Below are 20167 nucleotides of genomic sequence, written 5' to 3'. Positions count from 1 at the left end.
CCAGCACGGCTCCACTGAGCACCCTGGGTGTCCCACACGCCAGCACGGCTCCACTGAGCACCCTGGGTGTCCCACACGCCAGCACGGCTCCACTGAGCACCCTGGGTGTCCCACACGCCAGCACGGCACCACAGGATCAAGAAGAGAAGAAAACGCACTGGCACCAGGCATGTTCGATTCACTGCTTTTTATCCTTGGAACTTGGGACGTGGTTTAGATACTTAAATGATTATTTTAATGGATAAGTGAGTGCAGCTCAAGAGAGCATTAAATTGTTGGTATCTTTGATATGTTTGATTCATTTCACTTAACGAAAAACCGTGAATGACCTGGTCAACCAATCGGAGTATAGATATATGACATTCCGAATGGTCGATTTAAGGGATACCTTACTTCATTTGGTTTAAAGAAAATCGATGACCTGCTAGGGCACCAATAGAGCCTTTTTCTGAAGACTTGGTATGTGTTTATGTGCGCTTTTAAAAACACAGCCCTCTAAAGAAAGGTCGCAGTAATGACCAGTGAGTGTAGAAAACATAACATTGTGTTTTTATTGAGTTTTTTTTCTGAGCAGAGAGAGAGCCACTGTACCAAGTGCCTGTAGTAATATTTTGTTTTATTTTGTTTTGTTGTTTAATGAGGCGTCAGTAAACCAGAGAAGCAGAGGTTTGTCCGATCTAGATTCTGGCAGAGCTTTGGTCTTGCTTCCCTGGCGGTGGGATGGGAGGCAGAGGGGGAAGCAGTGGGCCTGAGGTTCTGTGTTGAGTGAGAGGCCCAGGAAGTGACACCTAAACCTCTCCCTGGCTCAGCGCCTCCCTGTGCTGCCTCTGGGTGGAGATCTCGCCACGCGTCCAGCTCCACCGGGAGGAGGACCGGGCACAAAAGTAACGGGACACCAGAGCCTTCCAGGGACGCACTCTGCCGACAGACTTCTTATCAGAGTGTGAAGAAATCCTTCAGGATCTGAGGGAACCAGAAACGGGAGGAGAAGAAAACGTGTGGACATGAATTTCTTTCTTGATTTGTGTGTGTTTTAGTGTTCCAAATTATATTCTATAATGCGAATATGAAATATCCATGAATAATTTGCCCCACTTGGGAAAGTGGTTTTTTACCTTCAGTTTAGAGCTGGAGTGTCAATTAGCTATAGTTGTCTGCAATAAATGGGCAGAATGAGTAGAAGGCATTGAAATGTGGGCTGTAGATGTGAATGCAGCTTCATACTCACATGTGATATCTACCACAGTTGGATTTTGATTATGGCTATTTGTAAATCATTTTTCTGACTTTATACCAAACTCTATCATAATTTAAATACTTCGATATATACAGCCTGTTTACCAGAATGTGAAAGTAGAAATAAGGTTTATTATGAGTTATTGACATTTCTAGGGAATATTTTAATTTCTGTTTTGACTGAAGAAGGAGCCTAGTTTTTATCTCTCTCTAATTAAGGTAGTTATATATCATGGCATAGCTACATGACAGTTGTAGTTTATCATGGCTGTTGTCCTGACTTACTTATTAATAGTTGTTCTTTTTACTCTCAAGTGTCATGGCCTATTCAGACCAGGCAGATTTAAGTCTTATAATGAGCTGATTTGGTTTAACATAAATTTCTATTTAATAGCCCTGAACATTTACAGAAAGTAAGTTTATACTGATTATAATATTTTGATATTCCGCAGAAATAATATTGTGAATAAAATTAAATGGAACAAAGGTGTTGCAAAAAGTAAAATCTTAATTCGTGGGTTGTGTCTTTAAGAAAACCCACCAGAGTGCCAGTAAGTGGTTGCCATGAGAACACTTCGGGAAGAAGTCCCTGTGTAAGGGGGTGATCTGTGCAGCTGTTTCCTAGAGGGGTGACCCTGAAAGGCTGAGTAAGCCTTGAGCAGTCAGACATTGTTAGGGCAGCTAAGTCAGGTATTCTAGTTGGATAGAGCAGCTTAGGTAAAGCATGGAGGGATGTAGGTAAGGAATAGTTCGCTTAGCTGGGAGGTGGGTGCATGAAGTGGACCAGATGATTAAATGACGCCGGAACGTTATTTAAGCCTGGCTTGTATAGAAAGAATCTCGAGTGATACAGGTTTGTCCTGTGATCTGTAGGTTACAGGGAAATATTGGAGCGTTTTAAACCAGGGAATAATCTGAGGATGTTTTTTGTTAGAGGAGAGTCAGACGGAGGCAGAGATGCTTTAGTAATGTGTTTGACTTTTCCACGGGCAGTCAGATTTTATCTGTCGCCACTCACTACGTGGCTTTTGAAGGAAATCTCAGACATCTTATCATTCTATTATGTCAGTCTGTAGCTCTAAAAGGGGATTCCTTTTAAAAATACAATTATAGTACCATTTACACACACACACACACACATACCCCCTCAGGTCATCATATCAAATATTCAGTGTTCAGTTCATCAATATCTCCCCCAGTTATTTTCTTTATTTTTTAATAACTGGTTTATTAAAATTAGAGTCGATTTCTTTTAACTCATAGATCCTTGTATAGGAGATTTTTTTTTTCTTTCATACAATTTAGACTTCGTTTGTGTTTTAAAGATGCTAGAGGTTTAATTGTCACAACCAGGGGAGAAGTGAGGAGAGAAAGGATGGAAACGCAAGTCCGGGTCGTGGGAGGGCCGGAGTTCAAGGGCGGTGGTAGAGGCCACGCTTGCTAAGTACCGTCCTTGGAGAATTTTGTTTGTTTCTCATATTCTCTACTGTAGCCATTTTTTTTCCCCAGGTAAAAAAATAAAGGTGGAAGAATATACTTCACTCATAAGTAGGAAGGAAAGAAATCCTGATGGACTCATGTAGTTAAGTTTGCGATAGAGGGAAGGGCAGTCGGAGGCTATTACTTTCTGTAAAGTAGGAGGAGCTTATATGTTGAGACAGAGGATGCTGGAGAGGAGAGTATGTGGCACAGCCTCCTTGGAGAATGAGAGAGGGAGTTGTGTAGAGACACGTGTTTTTATAGGAAGAATGTATATTCAGTATGGTAGCGAATTGACTGTCACGGGAGGTAGCAGGAACACTTGCAAACAGTGTAGCGTTTACAGCTAAATTGTTGCCACCTTAGGCTGTATTCCGGCCTCTCAGTGACATCCTGTACCTGTGCCCACCCTGGGAAGCAGCCTGCAGCATTTCCGGTTGAAGTAAAAAAGCATGCTGTGTAGTCTTTTAGGATGGTTCCAGGACAAGCATACTCGTTTGTTTTACAGTGATCCAAAAAGAAGCGGTTAACCCAAAAGTCATCATCTCCGTCCTGCTCAAGACCATCAATGCTTCAGTGTTTTCACATATTGTTAGAACTATGAACTCTTAAAAAAAAAAAAAAAGCCTTCCAGTCACCTTAAGGATGTCACGTCAGCGATTTCAAACAGGCTTTGATGCCTGTTTCATACAGAGGAGAAAGACATCCTAATATATATAGCTGGATATGAACATTTAAATCTATTTTATTATAAAAGTAGAGTTGACTGAAAATCCGAGGAGTTAGCTTTCTTCTGTCACTTTTTCCTATTCTTAGAAAATAGAAATACTTAAATTTTTATTTTGAAATAATTTCAAATGTACAAAAAGTTGAAAGAATAGAATAAAACAAAGAACTTTTGAATGCTTTTCCAGTTTTACCAATCGGAAACATGTCGCCACAGTCGCTTTATCATTCTGTAATATATTTAGGGACGCGCACATACTATTTCTCTGGTCAGTTTTGTTTGATCTTCGTAACGATAATCTAAGACATTCTCCCGTGTGTTACTTACCGCGCCAGCTGTAATTGGAAGTATCGTATTCCGAGATTGCTTCTTGTCGTTTCTGTGAAGCTTGCTTGCCAGCTACGATTTTCCTACTTCTCTTTCCATGTAATTAAACATCATCTTATATTTAGCCCTTAATGAGATATTATATTTTGTATTTCTTCATTTCTCAGATGGCTAAGTTTCTGTCACAAAAACGTAATGAAGCCTGAACTTTGTCTTGGACTTCTTGACTTGGAGGATGGGGGTTGAGAGGTAGATGTGGGGGGAAGGAGCTAGAAGAGTGATGATCATAACGTGAGCCTACAGCGTAGTCTGTACGGATAGGGACTGGTAGGTAGGCTTTTAGAACCGGGAGGGAGCTTAGAGACCGGATACTAGCACATGCCTCTCACACTACAGGTGAGAATATTGAGGTCCACAGGAATTAAGTGGTTAACCGAGGTTTCTCCAAAGACATAAGACTGGGCCCTGAGTCTTCTTCTGCCCTAAGCTATGTTCTTTTTCTGCTTTTTTATCTTTTTACTTGATTCTCTAGATAAATGGCAGTACTCTCAAGAGAGAGACTGTCGCTAAATACTCTTGAGTCATCAGTTCTCAAACTTTTTAGTACCAAGACAATTTTCATGCTTAAAGATTAGGAAACTTTTGAGGGTGATGAATATGTTCACTCTCTTGTGCCAATGGCATACATTTGTTGAAACGTATCAAATTGTACACTTTAAATGCATGCAGATTATTGTATGTCAATTGTACCTCAATAAAGTTACTTTCTAAAATTATTAAGGACCTCGAAGGGCTTTTGTTTATATGGGTTATGTCTGTATCAAATTAGAGATTAAAATTGAGAGACTTTCAAACTTATTTTAAAATACAATAATAAACTCGTTAATGTCAGTGTTAACATTTTTAGTAAGTATAGTTTCCAAAAGTTTAGTAATAAGGCTTGTGTTTTACATTTCTCTGAATCTCTTTAATGTCTGCTTTAATGGAGGACAGCTGCCCGTGTGTTCAGTGTGTCACAATATGGTTTGAGTTGAAGTATATGAAGAAACTCCATTTCACATGTATATGTGCTTAAGAGGAGGAGTATTTTGATAGTTTTTTTTCAGGTAACTGTGGATATTCTTCTTTGATTTGACATCAAAACTTTACAGGTGGTGGTTTTTAAAAGATTTTTTGCAACATAGAATCTGAAACTGAACTTTTTGTATTCAACATCTTGCACTTGGAATGGATCTTATCTGATAAAATTACTCTTTCTTTAATATATAGCTATTACTGCTTGATTAATTGGTACTTTTAATATTTAGTCACTTGCCTTTTCTGTTAAATGCCCCAATTTCACAAAAATAGAAACTGGCCCCTGTCTTTTCCCGTTCTACTTCTGTAGGAAAATCAGGGTACCTAGGGTTGTTTCCATTGCATTATGTAAATTACTTTTTGTTTTGAATTTCATTTTTCATTCTTTTAATAAAATAGATGCTCTGAGTAGACTGCAATTATGCTAAAAAGAACCCCCCAAAAACAAAAAAACCCACATTTATTCTGAAGGCTGTCGTTTTTGCAAGGGAGTTTGCCTGCGTTTGCCGTGGCGTTTTAAGAAGGAAATCTAGGTCAGTAGCATGGAATGGAGATGTGCGGGCGAGCCTCTGTCAGGCATGCTCATTAAGATGCTGCGGGCTGCTGGCTGTCCTCCAGGCTGTGCTGGGGACTGCTGCGGAAGGGGTGACCAGGGCCATCTGCGTTTTAAAACCAGAGGTGCTTATGCCTTCTCCAGAATGTGAGAGGAAAATGTACTCACTTCTCTGATTAAAAATTGTGGGTTTTTATCAACAGGTAAGAAATGTAAGGAGAGCTACTAGCTTTCGAAAGTTTATTTTAGAAGTGATAGGCTGTTTAAATTCTTTTGGGGTTCCTTACGCTTTTAGCATGAAATATAAAATCACTTTCCAAGAAGTTTGGTATATAGTATGAATTTAGTAACTTAACTCATCCAGTCCAGAATAATGACCTTGTGGAAATTTTGATTAAAAAATTTGTAAAAATCCTCATATCGAAGATCCTCTCGGGGAGTGATCCTGAAGGAGCATTTCAGGCAACACAGAGTAGGATACAGTGTTTGGCTTCATTCCTCTCTTCTTTTTTCCCTACACCATGTCACGTGGGTGAAATCAGATTTAAATGATACCATGAAACATGAAAATAAAGGGCCACCTTGAAGGGGAAACGGACCCAGAGGCAGCCTGGAGTTGGCTAGTAATAAAGGGGGGACAGTCCTGCCACCTCTCAGTTTGCCTTGCGGTTAGCAATAGTGGAAGGTAGTGGTCGCTCATGTGGCTTTAATTTGCATTTCCCTAACGACTAAGGATGGTGAGCTGCTTTTCACGGGTGTATTATTCATTTGTAGATTTTTCCCTGTCACGTGCGTATTCATTCGTAGCTTTTCTGTGTTGAAAATATCCTTTGAAATCTTTGGCCCATTTTAAAGTTGAGTTAGTTGTTTTATAATTGTGTCATAAGAGATTTCTTTTTTTCCAAGTCTCACCTTTTTTATCATTAGATTCAACAGACAGAATAACATTTTCATAAAGATATTCAGAATAAAGTGTAGGAAGAAAGAATAAAAACTGTACACACTGTTGTTCGTTGCAAGTCTAAATGAAATTAAACCAAAAGTTAGAGTGAAATGCCTATTTCCTCATATTACACGCCTGAACATAATTTTGAACAAACACTATATGGACCAATATTTAAGTTATGTATAAATATTATATTTTTAATGTAATGAATGGTTTCATTAAACTTTATCTGATGTAGCTTGTAATTATAATTGTGTTGTGAGAGATTTTAATCTCTTCTGCATACAAGTCCTTTATTAGATTTATGATTTGTAAATATTTTCTCCCAGTCTGGCTTCTCATTTCATTTTCTTAATGGTAGCTTTGAAAAGCAAAACTTTTAAATTTTGATCCTGTCCAGTTTGTCATTCTTTTTCTCTTATGGATCGTGTTTTTGGTGACATGTCTGAGGTACCTTTGCCTAATCCAGGGTCACAGAGACTTTTCTCCTATGTTTTGTTCTACACGTTTTTTTTTTTTAGTTTTAGTTCTTTATATTTAATCCATTTAGAATTAGTTTTGGCTTATGGTGGGAGGTAAGTGTCCAATTGTTTCTGTGCCATTTGTTGAAGAAAACTATCCTTTCCCCATTGAATTAGGTTGACATCTTTGTTAAAAACTGGTCGACCACAGCTGTATAGATTTCTTTCTGTTTCGTTTATCTAATGTGTGGTCTGTACTACACCGACTTGCTTATTGTACATTTATAGTAAGTTTTGACATGTAAGTCTTCCAACTTTTCTTCAAATTTGTTTTGGCTTTTCTGTATTTTTTTGCATTTCCATATAAATTATAGAATGATCTTATTGGTATCTTCAAAAAATTCCAGCTAGGGTTTTTAGTTGTCATTGCTTCGAATCTATGGGTAAGTTGGAGCATCGCCATTTTAGTCTCCCGTTCATGAACATGGTACACCTCTCCGTTTATTTAGATCTTGCTTTTCTTTGTTCTTTCTTTTTTTTTTCACTTCAGTGACTCGCAGTGATGCCTTTGACAATTTTGTCCAATTTCATACTTGTTCTTCTGCGGATAAAAGTCACTAATATATTCAAGCATCCATAACCGGAAGTCCTCTGTAGTATTTTAACCTTATAGCAAACTTCTGCTTCCAGTACTTTTCATGTTTTCGTCAAAGGCATTAGCTAGGTGTGATTGCGTTGTACTAGCTGTGATACTTAGAGCAACTCTGCTCTAATGGAGGAGAAAACAGTGGTACCTTGTAACTTTTGTTTCATTTCTAGTTGAAAGGTCCCCGACCGAATTCCTTGAAGAGAAAATGGCCTACCAGGGGTATCAGAACAGCCAGAACTGGCCAGAAAATACAAACTTTTGCTTTGAACCCGAGCAAGTAATGAATCCTATACAGACCGGTAAGTGTGGGCTTGCCTGCGACTGCCGAATGTGAACTATGATACAAACAGGAAAAGGCCACAGCCACCACTCCCGCATAACATTTTAGCCTAAATATAACTCGTAAAGCACAGCCAAGGTATAATTATTTCCCCTGACCATTTAGCTGATCCTTTCTCCTATCTGTTTATCTCTTTTTCTGAGTCACATGTCCCCTTGAGTTCTCTCCCCTTCAAAACCTGTTTTGAGTAAATTAACTGAAATTTATATTCATTGAAGACTGAATGATCAGTAGTACCACAGAACCTCGATTCTTCCAAAAAGAATTATTACAGTAATAATAGCACCATTTGTTGAATGCCTGTATGTGCTAGAGGCTTTGTATGCGTATTATATGTTTTTTTTTTTTGTTTTTTTTTTTACCTAACTCTGCCAAATATATATTATACTCATTGGACAGAAGAGAAAACCAAGACTCATACCCAATTTCTATAAAATTCAAACTAATCTGTAGAGACAAAGAGCGTATCTGCAGTTGCCTAGAGCTGGGAGTGGCTGGAGGACCGGATTGCAGAGGGGCCTCCGTGTCGGAGCTAGCCAGTTTGCGAGCTCATGTCGTTTCTACTTACATATGGCTTTTTTGTTGTTGTTGTCATTGCTATCTAACTTATAAGGTGTTCATAGCCGGTTCCAAATGACCTAGTAGTTGATGATATGGACTACCCTCTAATTATTGGCTATCCTAGATATATGGCAATTTTTAGAAACAGCTTCATTGAGATTTAATTCGGATACCCATTTAAAATGAACAATTCCGTGGATTTAAGTACATTCCTATGTATACACAGCCATCACCAGAGTCAATTTTAGAACATTTTCATTAGCTCAAGAAGAAACCCTGAATTCTAGATATCACTCACTATCTCCTTAGCTTCCCCAGCCCTAAGCCACCACTGATCTGATTCCTGTCTCTATAAATTTACCTTTTCTGGACATTTCATGTACATGGAATCATATAATATGTGGTCCTTTGTTACCGGCTTTTTTCACTGAGCACATGTTTTCAAGGTCCATGCATTTTATGGCATAGATCAGCACCTCCTCTTTTTATATGAAAGCGTAGTGTTCCGAGGTACAGGTGCACCACATTTATTCATCAGTTGATGAGCATTTGAGTTGTTTTCGTCAGCCTTTTTTTTTGTTACACGATGTTTTAAACATTCACGTACAAGTGTTTGTGTGGACATATGTTTTCATTTCTCTTGGGTATATAGCTACATTGGAATTGCCGATCATATGGTAGTGCTGTGTTCATCATTAAAGGAATTACCAAGCTGTTTTTCAAAATAGCTGCTCCATCTTACATCCCCACCCTAATGCATGAGGTTTGCAGTTCTTCCTCATTCTTGACACCACTCGACCCCACCTTTTTTGAAATTATAGCTAACCTAATGGTTGTGAAATGATATGTCATCGTGATTTTGATTTGCATTTTCCTAGTGACTAACGATGTTTATTGTCTTCTTTTTTATCTTTTCGTGTGCTTTTTGGTCATTCGTATATCTTCCTTGGAGAAATGTTTATTCAGATCCTTTGCCGAGTTTTTAATTGGTTTGTTTGTCATTTTATTGTGCTCTAGAGTTCTATATGTATATTCTATGTACTAGCCCCTTATTAGATTTATGATTTGCAAATATTTTCTCCCATTTTGTGGGTTGTATTTAATTTTTTGCTAGTGTTTTCTGATCCATAAAAGTTTTTAATATCTAAATCTAATTTATCTGGTTTTCCTTTTGTTGCTCAGGCTTTGCTGTCATGTCTAAGAATCCACCACCAAATCTGAGGTCGTGAAGATTTATTCTTACATTTTCTTCTAAAATTTTTATGATTTTAGTTTTTGATTTTAGTATTGAGGGCTTTGATCCCCCATAAGTTAACTTTTTTTATATGGTGAGGGGCAGGGGTCCAAATTCATTCTTTTGCATGTGGATATCCAGTAGTCCCAGCTCAGTTTTTTAAAAAGACAGTTCTTTTCCTGTTGAATGGTCTTGGCACCCTTGTCGAAAATCTGTTGACCATAGACATATGGTTTCTCAGCTCTTAGTTTTATTCTACTGATCTGTGTTTCTGTCTTCATGCCAGTACTGTACTGTCACGATTGCTGTCACTTTTTGGTAAGTTTTGCAGTTGGGCAGTGAGAGTCTTCTTCCTACTTTGTTTTGTATTTTCATGATTGTTTGTCTATTCTGGGTCCTTTGCAATTCCATATGATTTTAGAATTAGCTCATCAGTGTCCATCAAGAAATCAGCTGGGATGCTGAGAGCAACTGCATTGCATCTACAGATCAGTTTTGAGAGTTTTGCCACCTGAGATCTTCCAGTCCATAAACGTGGACTGTTTTTCCATTTATTTACATCTTATTTCTTCCAACAATATTTTTGTAGTTCTCAGAGTGCACATTTTATACTCCCTTTATAAAGTTTGTTCCTAATATTTTATTCTTTTGACACTATGAATGGAATTTTCTTAATTTCATTTTCAGATTGTTCATTACAACGGTAAGGCTGTCTAACTGATTTTAGCATATTGATCTTGTATCTTCCAACCTTGCTGACCTCATTAGTTCTAGTAGTCTTTTAGTGGATTCCTTAGGATTTTCTATATATAAGACTATGTCATCTACAAATAGAGTTTTACTTCTTCCTTTCCAATCTGGATGCCATTTATTTCCTTTTCCAGCCTAGTTGTTCTAGTTAGAAACTTTAGTACAATGTTAAATAAAAGATGAGAAGTGGATGAGAACCTTCTTGGTTTGTTGTTAGAGGGAAAGCATCCAATCTTTCACCATCAAATGTGGTGTTAGCGGAGGGTTTTGTTTTGTTTTGTTTTGTTTTTAATGCCTACAGCACCTGGTCTTCCTAGGTGGTCTCCCAACCAAGTACTAACCAGGCCCAACTCTGCTTAGCTTCCGAGATCAGACATCGGGCTTGTTCAGGGTGGCATGGCCGTAGACCATGGACTGTGGTTCCACTGGTGTGTGAATCCAGGACCTTCTGCATGTAAAGCAGACTTGCTAACCACTACACTGTGGAAACATGTCCTATAATTCTTTTTATATGCTGGCATATATATTAACACTTGTTGAAGATTTTTGCATCCATGTTCAGAAGAGATATTGGTCTGTAGTTTTCTTGTCTAGTGTTGGTGTCAGGGTAATGCTGGTCTCAGAATGAGTTGGGAAGTGTTCTCCCCTCTTCAATTTTTTTGAAAGAGTTTGTGAAGAATTGGTTGTAATTCTTCATTAAATGTTTGGTAGAATTAATCAGTGAAACCTTCTCAGCCAGCGTTTTTCTCTGTGAGGAGTTTTTAATTACTTATTCAAGTCAGAAAGAAGAAGAACCAGCAAGGATAACTTCAAAGGAATGGCCACTTTTGAGATTGAAGAAAACTCGGAAGACTTTAAAGTCCTGAAAGTCAAGGGTGGTAGCCAACCTCCAAGGTGGCTGCAATACTTCCTGGTATTCACACCTCGGTATAGTCGCCTCCCACACTGTGCCAGCTTGGTCTATGTGACCGATAGAATAGATGGCAGAAATAATGGTATGTCATTTCTAAGATTAGGTTACAAAAGACATTGTGGCTTCTGTCTAGATCACTCTGGGTTCGCTCACCCTGGCCATAGCCAACTGCTACGGAGAGGCAAACACGGGGGAAACAGGTCTCAAGTCAGCAGCCGTGTGAGTAAGCCATTGGGTAGGCAGGCTCTCCAGCCCCAGCCAAGTCTTCACGTGATCACAACCCTGGCCAGTGCCTCAACTGCAGCCTAATTAGTGGAGATAGGGCAGAAATAGATTCTAGGGGACATTGTGAAGGTCACAACAACTGGATTTTCTGGTGAATTGGGTGTGGTGTATGAAAGAGGAGTCAAGGATGACTCCAGTGTTTTTTACCAAAAAATGCCATTAGGAGTGGAAAGACTGTATGAGGAGTGGTTTGAGAATCATGCCACATTTTGGCTTTATTCTACACATTAAGAACTGGCGCTTCGATATAAAATTCAGGAAATTAAGGTCTAGATGGCCGGAGATATAAATTTGAGTGTCATTAATTTATAGGTAGAATTTTAAATTGTGAGATTGGATGAGCTCACTAAGCGAGGGAATGTAGTCGATGGACAAAAAAGGTGTTCCTCCCTCCTCCAGCCGCTCAGTTTTTTAGTCTTAGCTTAAATATTTATTGAGCAAAGACCTTCCTTGACTTGAACTAAAATGCACTCCTCTGCTAAAGATTCTCAACCTCGACCTTGTACCTCTTTGGGACATTAGAGCATGCAGGGTCTGCCATACCGTAGGTACACAGTAAACAAGTAATGAATAAATGACAGGAATTTGTAGAAATCACTTATTGTTACATGTGATTTAGCAATCTCCTGTCCTGACGTGCCAGCCATACAACAGTTATCCTCCTCGATGCTTTAAGCATCCTGTTTTCCTTCAGTGGAAACGTGAGAGGCCGAGCCAGCAGCAGCTCTACCCCTCCCTGGGGGAGACCCGGAGGACGCATGTGTGTAACCTCTCGCATAGTCAGCTCTCCTGCTGTTCTGAAGAAGCAGCATCGGGGCCTCCTCCACCCCGCAAAAGTTCTTGTCTTTGTTCTGGTTCCCCAGCTGTCCTGAACCCCCTTACTAGAAGAGGGCAGTGCAACTGCCTCCGAGCCCCAGGAAAGAACATTCTCTCCAGGCTTGGGCTTTTCTGCAGCCTCCTCTGACAGCTGAAGTACCTTAAGGGGGTGAGTCGTTAGCATCACCAAGGAACTACAATGCAGATTCTTAGGGACCAGAAATCTGTGTCTTTACGTCTTCAGGGTAACCTGTGCTAAATTTTGAGGTCGTCTTCAAGAGCAGAATTATTGCTTGGCCTGACTAGCTTTGCTCTTTTTTCTTGTAAGAAGGCACACAGTTTACCTGATGTTTTGAGTGCCTTTTCTCATCCCTGCTCCTTAGTCTAGTATTTCTCCTCTCGAGATGCCCGCTGTTCACCATCTCACTTAGGAAGCTTTGAAATGCAGTTTTCTTCTTGATGTCTATGTGAGGTAAAAATGTCTTTTTTTTTTTAACTGTCTTTTTTTTTTTTTTTTTTTAAATAACCTAAAGTGAATGTCTACGTAAAAATATATTGAAAGTTTAATTGTACCTGTACATTTACCTTTTGGTAGACTGTAGACTTGAGCATTGTTGTTCTTTTACTTCTGTATATTTGTTGTCTGTTTGATTTAGAGAATCTTAATCAAATCTTAGAGAATATGAGATGATATATTTTTAACTCATAACAAATGAATTCGTGAATATTTAGATTCATTACCATGTTCAGTCACATATTATCGCCATTTGTTTTAACGTTCTATTGACACCACATGTGTAACTAATCAATATTCATCACAGGATAACAAGGAGCGCTGTCTTCATAGTCGTATTCATTGGGAATGAGTTTTGAATTCTTTCTTTATTCCAGATCCCTTTAAGGTGCACCGTGATGATGGCCTCGAAGATTTGCTCTTTTTCCCCAGTGGAACAGCCAGCACTTCAGCCTTTACAGAACAAAACGAGCCCCTGAAAGACAGTTACGGTATGCCTTCTCTAACTGGATTTCTTTCTTAACTCCAGACACTTAACACGGCCGTCACCCCGTCACCTTTGAAGTGAACCACCAGGCGAAGTCATGTTTAGGGTCTCTGGCTGGGACGAGCGGCTTTCTAGAGCAATCACGAGAGAGAATGCTCAGTTGGGTTCTCACCCTGCTCACCTCCTCTCAGAGGATCTTGAATCCTGTATCCTCAGGCCAGGTTCTGTGTGCACTGTTTACTGCCTCGTGGCCTCCCTAAACTTTGGTTTCTTTATCAGCTGGGGCCGACACTAGTTCCTACCTTAAAGTTGTGATGATTAGATAAAAGCATGTAAAAGCGCTTCCGCATTACTGTCCATTACATAGTAAACATTAAACAGGTCTTCGTTATCAACTAGTAGTATCCTCATTTCTGGTTTTGTATAACTTTTAACAGGAATGTGGTCAGGGTTCTGTAGGGGAAGTTCACCCATTCTACCTCTATACCCCTTACGTTTTCAGCCTGGGACTCTTAACAAAATGACAGATTAACAAGAGAAGAACAAATAGTTTATTAATGCATACGGCATACACCACACAGGAGAAAAGTAACTCAGTTGCTTAGAGTTTCAGTTTCTGTAGCATCTTCGACAAAAAACAAATTTGTAGAGAAATGACAGGACAAAGGGAAGCGATTTTAGGCTTCCGAGATGGGCAAACTGGGAAGGTGAGTGCGAGGGAGCCGAGTAAGGTTTGTTTGCAGACCTCTCTGGCTGGTAAGAGTTTATCTCCAGTAAAAGAATTTATGGCCTGCCTTTAGGCAGAAAGTAGGGAAGCTTTTTTCTAGGTTTGCTGTTGCTTTATTGCCCTCAGCTCAAAATGGTTTTTCAGTCAAAGGGGCATATTTTAGGGTGACATATTCTGATTTCCTGTAGTGCCCCCCCCATCAGTAAGTCCCACTTCAAACTGCTTATTATTCTGTATTTGTAAAGATCCTGGCTAATGATATGTTTAATTTAGGCTTTTCATTGGACTCTTGGGAGAAAGATGTTAAATGAGTTGGCTTCGATGCTACCCAGCTACTCTCCTCATACTTTGAATTTGGCTTCCACGCCTCTTTTTTCGCTCACTCGTTAGTGAGTCATTCACAGTCATTCAGTTGCGTTGACTTCTTCCCTCACGGCATCTTTGGCATCTTTCTTCTCTTCCTTTTTGCTCCCTCTGCTTTTCCCCAGCGTTAACCCCTGTCACTTCACACCTAGACCCCCTCAGTAGTCTCCTGACAGACTTCCTGCTCCCTTTTAAAATTCATTCTGAATAGACCTGCTCTATTAATCACCCCAAAGAGTCCCTGTTCTGTATTCATCATCTCATTTTCATGATTAAGACCTTAAGACACCTATTTTTTTTTCTCTTCAAGGCTGATTTCTCTGGCTTTCTAGATCCTTTTCCATTGTTTTAATCTCGTTTTCCCTCACTGGTATGCAAGATCTCTTTGCATCAAACTGACCTTATAGTCCTAGAACTAACCTTATATAGTCCCTTATAGTCCTGTTGGCACCTTCATTTTCTTTCTGGCTCTCCATCCTTGAAATTGGCTACTCTCTCATCTCTTCCTGCTCTTGCTTTTTCTCTGAAGCCTCCTGTGATTATTCTTCTGGTCCTCGTGGTTGTTTTTAAACTCTTATACCACCTCGTTCATATTATACATTTTGCATTATTTGATATATGTCAATCTTGCCTCTCTAGGTAAATTATAATAATCTTGATGGCAAGGACCATCAATAGGTTATTAAAACCCCTAGTCCGGTAGTGGACAGCATAATAATCATCCTTTTACATTGTCTAGTTCTAAATAATTTGCAAAGTGTTTTCACAAAATTGTCTTCTAATGTTGGAAGAGGGTATTAATCTCATTTTGCAGATGAGGAAATTAAGACTCACAGTTCCTTATTATATATTTTGATGTTGGACATAGAGCTCAATCTTTGGTATTTTGAATCTTTGTAATACGCTCTAGAAGGTAGCCAGTCAACATTGACTCGTGACACTGAAGAGACATAGTCTATTAAGAAATAGCCAAAACCTGGAGAATAACAGCAGTTTTTAATGTAAAACCTTCTTGCTTTGTTTTTCATTGGTCCTTAGGTCTAGTCTATATCTTTATGGCAGTATATAAAGTTGATTTTAAATATTAAATGCCTCGTATGCCAACTGTTATTTAAAAAATGGGGGTCGGGGGGAAGATAGAATTCATGATAAATTTCCACGGTGACAGATGATTCCTAGAATTATTGGGGCGATCACATTATAAGTTATAAAAATGTCGAATCGCTATGTTGTACACCTGAAACTAATATAACCAATATAAGATTGTATACCAACTATACTTAATAAAACATAAGTTTAAAAATAAATATATAAAAAATAAAATGATTTATTAAAAAAAATAAAATACTTCCCCCCCCCAATGTTGACCGAGTTTTGAAAATATGTTTGTTTGTGTTTCGATATTAGGCCTGTTTCCCTGTGACACATTCATTCCCGCAGCTGTCGTACCTCAGGGGTGGCCCGTGGGAGCTCCAGACGCCCCACAAGCGGGAGTCTTCATTTCTCCAGAGGCCACGCAACCTCTGCAGCCTACGGCAGGTAAATTATTAGAACCCTTCTTTATTAATTAATGGTTAGAGTATCAACTATCAATATAAATCAACAGACTTATTTTTTAGCAGCATATGGCAGTATAGATAAAAATTTCAGAACTATCGCAGATGTTTTTAAACTTATATTACTGATTTCACAGCTAGAGGAATTAATTTGTAGTGGAAATACAAGATCTAGGGTTAATGGGCAACGAAAATCTTTTTTTAATTCAGTGCGGATTTAGAATTTTAGAGGTTTTTTTCTTGGTGTCCCACAAGTTCCCTTTCTGACACTAATCGTGTACCTGTGTTTTTTTCTCTTCTTTGCCTTTTCTCTTCCACTGTTTTTTCTCCCAATGTCCTATTCTTCCAAGTATTGAGACTGGTAGAGTAGGCACAAATGCATTAACAAGACAGTTTCTGAGTTATGTTTAGGGCGTTATGGTCACAAAAGCTAGATAGTCCTGTGCTCTAAGAAAGTAAGTTTTGAATGCAGGGCTATGAGCAGACAGTGATGGGTCCTAAATTTCCAACTTCCTTCCTTTAGAGCCAGCCCAGCTGGTAGAAATGCCATCAGCAGAAGACAGGGCACCAGCAAAAACGTTGGAAGAAATGATGGGATTGAAGCCTGCTGACGTGGCACCATCTAGAGAAACGGAGATGGCCTTAGCCAAGGACATGGCACCAGCCACAGAAACAGAGGTGGTATTGGCTAAAGACGTGGAACCGCCTACCGAAGAAGATGTGGCACTTGCAAAGGACATAGAATCATTCATCGAATCCGACATGGCCCTAGTCAAGGATGTGGCACTACCCGCAGAAACAGAGGAAGCCCCAGTCAAGGACAGAACACTATCCAAAGAAACGGAGAGGGCACCACCTATAAAAATGGATGTGGCCCCAGCTGAGGACGTGGTACCACCCACAGACAGAGAGATGGCCACAGCCGAGGGTATGGTATCACTCTCAGAAAAAGAGATGGCACTGGCTAAGGACTTTGTATCATCCGCAGAAATGTCTTCAGCCAAGGAGTTGGCTTTGTCCTCAGAAACCGAAGTGGCCTTAGTCAAGGACATGACTCCGTCTCCAGTAACAGAAGTGGCCCTGGTCAAGGACGTGGCTCCACTCCCAGAAATAGAGATGTCCCTGGGCAAGGATGTGGCTCCATCCCAAGAAAAAGAGGTGGCCCTGGTCAAGGGCAGCTCCATCTCAGTACCAGAGGGTGGCAAGGACATGGCTCCATCTCTAGTACCAGAGGTGGCCCTGGGCAAGGACATGGCTCCATCTCCAGTATCAGAGGTGGCGCTGGGCAAGGACATGGCTTCAGCCCCAGAAACAGAGATGGCCCTGGGCAAGGATGTGCCTCTGCGTCCAGAACCAGAGATAGCCCTGACTAAGGGTGTTGTCTTGCCCTCGGAAATGGAGGTGGCATCAGTTCCAGTTAAGGAGATGGAAGCTGTACGGACACAGGAAGAAATACATGGGGATTCCCAGTTAGGGTCTCTCCAGAACGAGGGGCATTCCGCTGCACCCGCTTCCACGATTCCACCAGGTACGGACTTAACTCACTCGGTATTTCTGTCTGCCAGGGTACAGTCCCCGGAAGGGTCAGGGACAGACATCATGCCAAGTAAAATAAAGACAGTACTTTGCAAATCCATGCCCGCTCCTACTCTCCTAGGTGATTATTTTTCACCTTCGCCTTCCTCCAGCCTCCAGCACCTTCTGCGTCCGTCCGTATTCGCTGCTGATCTTTCTATTTTCCTCATAGATAATTGAAGCAGTAAGCGACTGTCCATGGCCATCTGTCAGTCATTTACCTGACTCCTTGTGTCTGCGTGCGCGGACTCGGCCTGCCTCCCTGCCCGTCAGGCCGCCCTCTCTGTCGTGCACGAGCTCCCATCTCTTTTTGCCGGCTTAAGCACATCGCCCCAGCCCTTCTCTCCTTTCTTGACTCTCGCCAGTTTTTTTTCCCCTTTCCATTAGATCATTCCCACCAGCATACAAACATTTCTTTTTTTCCCCATCTTAACTAGAAAACAAAAGCCGCGCCCCCCCACCCCCCGCCGGCCCAACTCCACCTTCCAAAACTTCCACTCCATTTTCTGCTGCCCTGACAGGAGCAGCCCTCATTCCTGCAAAACTGTTTCCGTTTCCAGTTTCTGGAACGTGGAGAAATCACTGAAACTGTGCTTTTTCTCAAACCCGCATCGTGTTTACTATTACTTTTAGAACCGGTCTCAGCCACGGGCCAGAAGTGTCACGTGCCAGCAGATGAGGAGCTTGTGCTGGAGAAACCAGAGCAAAAGAAGCCATCGGATAGTCAGTCTTTGGAGTTTTCTTCAGAGACCTCGGGTAAGTTGGGAAAGTGCAGTGGACTCTGAATTCGCTGAAACTGGACGGTGGCAGTGTAGACAGTGTTCCCGGCTGGATGCTGGTAATCGGCAGTCCCATTTATGAGGTCAGTTCTCTTTCTTAGACAGATTTTTGTCTTGCCAAGGCAGAAAGTTAGCTGGTTACATACATTTAAATTATCACTGCATCACCTCAGGACACTTAAATTTTAATCCTGGTTACCTGTTGGCTGTTCGGTCCCGCGTGGTCTCAGGTTATTTAAGCTCCCTGTATCTCAGTTTACTCAGCTTTAAGAGGAATATATTGGTCCCCTATTCCGTAAACCCTGCTGGTTGTAGTGTGTTTCACAGCCCAGCAGCATCTGCATTGCCTGGTAGCTTGTTGGAAATACTCCACCTTGACTCCACCGCAGACCTTCTGAATCATAATATGCCTTTTCACAAATTTTCCAGATAATTCTTATATACATTCAACTTTGAGAGGTACTGCTATATGACACTTTCTAACTTAAAGTTCGATTATTCATTGAACGTTAATTTAAGATGGCGCGGTTTTTGTTGTAAGCCTGAAACGTGCGTGTGATCATCGACTTGAGTCTCCACGTACTTTTCTGTGACTGTGATTGGAATATGAACTGGAGGGGAGGGACCATGACTTATTTCACTTACAATCTCTGGTGCTTTGCATACCATCTAGCACCAAGAAAGAGCAGAGTAAACGTTCGGGTTTTTTAAAATGTTGTTTTAGTGACTCAACATATCAATAAAGATTTATCCAGTTCTTACTGTATACAGAGTACAGCATGCTAAGACATGTGGATGTTTAAGTCCGGGTCCTTGTTATCTATTATAGCCTGGATGGCAAGAGAGGTTCCGGGACATGAACTCTGAAACCAAAGATTTACATAATAATTGAATAAAATAGTATAAGAGACGGCACCAAATAACTGCTGATTAATTGCCAAATTAAATGTTACAAATGCTGAAGCCTAGCAATTTTTTGAGAGAAGGAATAATTGACCTGAGGTGTTAAATAAATGAATGGTAGGATTCAGAGGACTTTGGAGCGGTAAAGACAAAAACAAAGGTACTGTGTAAGTATTTTAATATTCTTCGAAGTCATTTCATCGAGTCGGACTTGACAAGCACTGTCCTAGACCTGCTCTTAGTGAACTCTTCCTCGGAGGTCGGACCCACGCTGCATTGACGTGGAGGCAGGAGGTTGGACCAGTTGACCTCTTGAAACTTCCAAGGGTGCTTCTCTCGATCGTTTTAATTTGTTACTCTACTCGACAATGTGTCTATGTTTCTGTCTTTGGGGAAGTACATTTGGAACAGAACATTTGTCTTTCAGTGTAGGAGGCTCTGGTTCCGGAATGATGAGAATTTTTCTCTGGCCAAAATACTAATTCAGTATCTTTTTTCTTTTCTTCCTCTTCTTCTCCTTTTTTTTCCCCAGTAGCATAAGTCCGGCCTTCTGGTCTGTTTCCCAGAATTGACCTGGTTAGTTTGACAAGTAATTAGTATAATATTGGTGATAGATTCTTAGAATTATAAATTCTAAGATCATACATATTTCATTTAATTAATTTATAAATATCACCAAAAAGAGTCAAGAGCTTACCATCTTTGCAGAATTGGGAATTGTGTACCTAGTAAACTAATGACAAATATAAATATCAGATGAGATTAATAGGCAGTAAGCGCTCATTATAGGAGTTAGAAAATCTCAGAATTTCTTTTCTCTAGTTTTAAATATATTGTAAATATGTTTGAAAAAAAACGTGGCTTTACCCGAGATGATGATCTTTGTTAAATATTTGCTAATCCCAGTTA

General features: G+C 40.1%; 1 protein-coding gene and 1 pseudogene across 9 annotated transcripts in view; one reads left to right on the top strand and one right to left on the bottom strand.

The window, feature by feature from the left end:
* The window catches only part of MAP4 (microtubule associated protein 4), a 113605-nt gene that overhangs the window by 60766 nt on the left and 32672 nt on the right, over positions 1-20167 (top strand). For 4 of the 9 annotated variants that reach the window (XM_039837620.1, XM_039837625.1, XM_039837619.1 and 1 more), the window contains 6 exons: positions 7626-7754; positions 13246-13359; positions 15853-15984; positions 16525-17174; positions 17208-17529; positions 18210-18332. In XM_039837620.1, coding sequence (XP_039693554.1) covers positions 7626-7754; positions 13246-13359; positions 15853-15984; positions 16525-17174; positions 17208-17529; positions 18210-18332 — 1470 coding nt within the window. Of the gene's footprint in view, positions 1-4158; positions 4166-7625; positions 7755-13245; positions 13360-15852; positions 15985-16524; positions 17530-18209; positions 18333-20167 lie in introns of those variants that run through there. The other 5 variants (XM_039837623.1, XM_039837624.1, XM_039837626.1 and 2 more) reach the window with 4 other exon arrangements.
* LOC120582509 (uncharacterized) lies at positions 10633-10748 on the bottom strand (annotated as a pseudogene).

The sequence above is a fragment of the Pteropus medius genome, unplaced genomic scaffold (genome assembly GCF_902729225.1).
Source record: "Pteropus medius unplaced genomic scaffold, Ma_sr-lr_union100, whole genome shotgun sequence".
Lineage (NCBI taxonomy): Eukaryota > Metazoa > Chordata > Mammalia > Chiroptera > Pteropodidae > Pteropus > Pteropus medius.
The sequence above is the reverse complement of the archived record's forward strand: the minus strand, read 5'-3'. Positions and strand labels throughout refer to the sequence as shown.